Source organism: Struthio camelus, chromosome 2, assembly GCF_040807025.1.
Source record: "Struthio camelus isolate bStrCam1 chromosome 2, bStrCam1.hap1, whole genome shotgun sequence".
NCBI classification, from domain to species: domain Eukaryota; kingdom Metazoa; phylum Chordata; class Aves; order Struthioniformes; family Struthionidae; genus Struthio; species Struthio camelus.
In genome coordinates, this window is record NC_090943.1 from 153,306,697 (window position 1) to 153,311,705 (window position 5,009).

The following is a 5,009-nucleotide window of genomic DNA, read 5'->3' on the forward strand; positions in this document are numbered from 1 at the left end:
GCAGCCCGCTTTTGTCCTCAGGAGGACCCCGCGCCTCCGCCAGCGCGATTTCCTAAACCGCCCTCCGACCCTGTGGGGCAGAACGGAGAGGGGGAGCTCGGGGGCGACAGGCCGTCCCGCAGGCACGGCTCGCGAGGGCCGGGCCAGGCGCCTCGCTCAGGCTGCAGGCGCCGTTCTTCCTTTCGCTGCCTGGCGCCGCGCGAGCTACGGAGAGCCCTGCTCGGGGAGCGCCCCTGGGCCGCTCCTGCCCGGCCGCCCGGCTTGCACCTGGCTCGCCTCCGCACCGCGCAACGGCCCGCCGCGCTCGGGGCTCTCCTTATCCGCATCCAGCCCTTCTGGACGCCCTGACACCCCGGGAGCTCCGGTTCGGGGGTAACGGAGCCGGAAACGCACGGCTGCAGCCGCGGCCAGGCAGGAGACGGCTCCTTGAGCACCCCTGCAAAGGCGGGTAACGCCGATCCCCCCTCCCGAGACCTCTCCTCAGGTATCTCGGGGCCACTGCAGCTGGAAACAAGTCTCAGTTCTAAAATACTTGATATTCCTGGCATTTCAGACACATCTATATATATATTAGCCACCACTGTTCAGTAAGAAATGCCATTACCGTGTACAACAGTCCTTGCTGTTTTTCCCAGCACCACAAAAACACAGCTTTACTGCTCCACAGAAACTGGCTGAACCTGAAGTAAATACCACCAGCAGTACAGGTCTCTGGCTACTGCGCCACATACCTACGATTAACAGCATCATGTACCCTTGACCATCCACTCCGCTGAGTCCCATGTCTGACTGCCGGATATTTAGCCTTTGTATTTCCTGACCGTTTATTTTTATGTAACTGTTACAAATAAATTCTTTTTTAATGAAAGCACCCCAAAAGCTCTGTTCTGACCTTTCCTTTTTGGTTGTGGGAAGGCTGACAGACAGCCAGGAAGCTGGGGAGATAGCACTGAAGTTTTACAGGGCCTAGTACGATGCAGACAGCCCCAGTATAAGCAAAGCCCTGCAGCTGAGCTTGAATTTCTTTTGGCATCTGCACTGAAGGAGAAGCGCGCAGCATCTGCAGCCCCTTGCTTTTTCAGTCCTTGGGTCTTTTGAGACTCCAAACAGGAGGCCAGTTAATTCAAGTTATGGCAGTTTTCATACCAAGACATCTGTCCACTAGGAACTAAACTTCTTCTATATGGGCCACCATAGCTATCAGAAGTTAACGATTATCAGTCATTGCTAATCTGAACTGAAATGGAACCACTGACCTCAGGCTGAAGGAGCCTTTTGTCTCCAAATAGTACCATGAGCCATATGGTCTCCTGCCCTTTGACCCTTATTTTATATTTTAAACAATCATCACTAATCGTACCATTGTTTCAAAATATGGGAGATCTGTGCTAAGTGATGACCAAGTCGTGTTCGTTTTTTTCCCCTTACCTCTCACTCACAGTGGAGAAGGGGTCAGCTTCAAATTAAGTTAATTAAGACATTTAGTTAATTTAAATGTCAGGCTTGCTATTTGATTATTGGTCCTGCTTCTTAACATGATACCAAGTAGGCTGTTAATAAACCTTCTGTAGGCTGCAACAAATTAACAGCTTCCAAAGTGGCAAGGATGTTCCTGTTTTATATGGGAGTAATAAGAAAATTACACAGGCAAGAGACCGAAGGAATGTTTTATATTCTGATAAAGCAGCATCTGAGGAACCTACTTATCACCAATCTCTTTTTATTCAGTGGTTTTCATGATTTTAGATTGACTGTGTTTTCTCCGGCATGTTTTCCCTTTACAACAAGTGTTCATATACTGCAAACATTCGATTATAGAGCTTAAGAAAAAAACCATTCTGGTCAGACAAATAAACTGCATCACCAGCTATCTTAAGCTGCATCTGTTTTCTTTAATGAAACATATTTTCCTGCAGAAATGCTGCCTTTAAAAATCATGACCACACTAATTATCTATGGCAAGCACATCTTCCTCAACTAATGATAGCTCTAACATATTATCATTTGCGCCAGGCTTCATTCTGAAATTGAAGGACCCATACAGCTTTGCAGACTCCTTGGAGGACGTGAACCTGCTCCTCCGGTACAGCTCCCCTTTCCACATGGACATCATGAGCAGGCTGGACAACACCACTCCCCCCAGGGTCAAGAGACACAACCCGGCAATAACGCATCGATCCAAGTGAGCCCCAATCCTGGCACTCTCGTTCTCCAGTCTCTCCATCTCCCTGGCGGCCACCGTGTTGGGATCCACAGTCACGTCTCTGGGCACCACGTAGGAAATAATCACCAGCAAAATGCCACTAACCAGGAACAAAATGGCACTAATGAACCCATAGTCTACGGATTTCCCCGAAGCCGCTTCTGAGGTGGCGTCATCTTCCTCGGAGACCAGGGATGGGGAATCATGACCCCACGCAGGTGGGCGCTCCCTGCAAGAGCCCTGCTGGGGAAGGGGGTCCTGGCAGCCACCGCTCAGAGGAGAGGGGGGACTTCTTGCATGCTCCAGGTTCACATTTTCATCCACGTAGGTAAACGATGTCTCAAGTTCCTGAGAGCAGCAGCAGGCTTTTTTCTTCCCTGCTTCCTCCTCCCCAGTCAAGCGATTGGGCTGGTAGCAGGGCTGGGAGCTGCTGGGGGCAGCAGAGTATTCCCGAGAAGAGGCGCCTGGAGGCGAGGGAAGGGATGCCGGGGTCGGCTCAGCCGCGGCCGCCCTCGGCGAGGACTTGTCCTGCTTTTCGCAGCACAGAGTTGCCCCGGCAGCAGCTGCTCCCGCGTTCAGGTCGCCCCCATCGCGCCGCTGCTGCTGCGGCTCACGGGGAGGGGGGCACAAACTCCAGCTGCCGCTGGCGCCCAGCGCGGCCTGCCTGCTCTCCTTGGTGAGGTAGAGCAGCTCCATGCACGCCATCGAACGCTCCCCAGCGAGCCCCTGCTCCGGGCTACGGCATCCTGCTGCAAACGGCACCCCCGACGCGCTGAGGTGGCATCCCGGTGCAGGCGCCGCCGTATCCCAGAAATCCTCTACTCTTTCACCAGCGTTTTGTTAGGGACATGGCTTGTGTCAGCTGTTAAATGATTAAACAAATCCCCTCTGACATTCATTTCTTTTCGGTCTGCAAACGAAATAGCAGAGGAAAAGGAAAAAAAGAAGCCAACAACAACAAAAACCAAACCCGACAACCTGACGATGATACATTAATAAACCAGAGAGGAGATAACATAAACGTAATACATCAGTCTTCCTCTCAACTGTTCAAGGGGGGACAGCAAACACGATTGTTTTAACCACACACTTAAAGCTGCAATCCTCTTGCAGATCAAAAATCTATTAGGGAGTCTAATCAACCTTTGACACCAATATCCAATTAAGGCAGTAAGACATCTGCAGAGCACAGGGTAACCAGAATAACTGTGTAAAATGTCAGGGAGTAGAGCTATCTGCTCTTTCAGAAGCAAGTAACTTTTTATCCACCAAATCAAGAATTTTGAACTCAGATTCACAGACTAATTAGAAAGCAACACGCAAATCCCATGTAGCTCAGTAATCCGGGATCTATATTCTCTGGTGGAAATCTGATAATCCTACGGGAAAAGCAGTGCTTTCCTATAGCTGATCTCCAGTTTGATTAAGAGCTTTCGGAATGAAATTATGCCTCAAAGACCGGTGACTCAAAGGCGGGTATTACTTCTCATCTGCAATTAATTCATTACTATCCCCCCCTCTTCCACCCTCCCTATCCCCCCTTGAAGCCAAATACCCTGGGTCATTAGGAAAAGTCCGCAGTCACACACATACAGACGCATGTGCGCTCCTACCCACCATGCGAACCACACCGACCCCATAAACGGCACGTGACCGAAAACGGACCCCGCTTCACTCGCGGGCTGGTCAGAGCCGCGGGGGGAATCCGCCGCCTTACGAAACGCCAGCCCCGCTCGGCACCGGCAGCGCCCGGACCCGCACACAGCTGCGCGACCGCCCTGGCGCGGCGCTCAGCGCCGCCGCGCACCCGGCCCCCTCACCTCCGCCTCCCGCCGCCGCCGCCGCCCCGAGCTGCGGCCGCCGCCGCCCGAGCCGAGCCGAGCCGAGCCGGGCAGCGCCGGGCGGGCGGGCGGGCTGTGCCGGCGGCGGGCGGCGGCGCGGCAGCACGCTGGGAGTTGTAGTCCGGAGCCGGCCGGCAGCCGTGCCCCTGCGCCGGCGCCCGCTGACGCCCAAGCTGCCTTTTCCCCGAGGGCGCCTGCCGCGTCCCGGCGAGGCTAGAGGGTCGCCGCCCGCAGCGGACCCGCGTCCTCCGTGGGCTCACTGCCGCGGTTCCAAGCTTACAAGTCAGCCCCGCCCTCGCCTCCCCCCCCAGTTCGAGTTGGAGGGGAGCTTCGGTAAAGAAAGCCTTGTGAGAGGCCGGTTTGGGGGATATGTCCCGTTTGATCACCGTCCAAGCTACTTTCCGTAATCACGAGAGCTAGCGACTCACTGTATGGAATAATAAAACGAAATCCTCAAATGACTGCAGAGCCCCCCGAGCTCAGCCTTCGGGAAACATTCTCAGTACTGCCAGACTTGCAGGAAAATCTCAAAGAGCTGATTGCACGTTGGCAGATGACTCTTCCTTGGTTATGCGCTTTCTGTGACAGCCATAAATGACTGTTAAAATGACTGTTGACAAAAATGCGTACTAAATTGAACAGCCAATTTGTATAAACCTTTACTGACTTGTCTTGCCAGTGCTTTTTCTAAAGTGGTTAATTAGGATGTGAAAATAAAATGTTCAGAAAAAAAGAACTGAAGATATCCATTATAGGTGGATATAGTGCTACTAGGCAGGGACTAGGGACTGAAGAGGCAAAGAGCATGGAGGTAGGGACTTTTGGTGTAGAGAAGAAAAGAGGATGTCCGTCCGGAGCTGAAGTGAGTAAGCAGCACCTCCCTGCATGCCCGTTGGGTAAGAAAGCAGTGATGCAAGAGCAAAAGCAAAACTTGGAGGGAACGAAGCAGGCAGAAGGGAGAAGAA

General features: G+C 52.8%; 1 protein-coding gene across 2 annotated transcripts; it reads right to left on the reverse strand.

The window, feature by feature from the left end:
• Window positions 1–1,650: 1,650 nt before the first annotated feature.
• Window positions 1,651–4,106, reverse strand: TMEM74 (transmembrane protein 74). Of its 2 annotated transcripts, none has more exons than XM_068933132.1 (2): window positions 4,024–4,106; window positions 1,651–3,113 (listed from the first exon to the last, which is right to left on the reverse strand). In XM_068933132.1, exon 2 carries the CDS (start codon window positions 2,906–2,908, stop codon window positions 1,946–1,948), a length of 963 nt encoding a protein of 320 aa, XP_068789233.1. In that variant the 5' UTR covers window positions 2,909–3,113; window positions 4,024–4,106; the 3' UTR covers window positions 1,651–1,945. The 2 variants fall into 2 exon arrangements, with proteins under 2 accessions (XP_068789233.1, XP_009665968.2); XM_009667673.2 differs by having other exon boundaries at window positions 1,660–3,113; window positions 3,821–4,027.
• Between the last annotated feature and the right edge of the window lie 903 nt (window positions 4,107–5,009).

Excerpts from the sequence above, each read along its gene's own strand:
- TMEM74 (XM_068933132.1), bottom strand. The coding sequence starts at position 2,908 with ATGGCGTGCATGGAGCTGCTCTACCTCACCAAGGAGAGCAGGCAGGCC.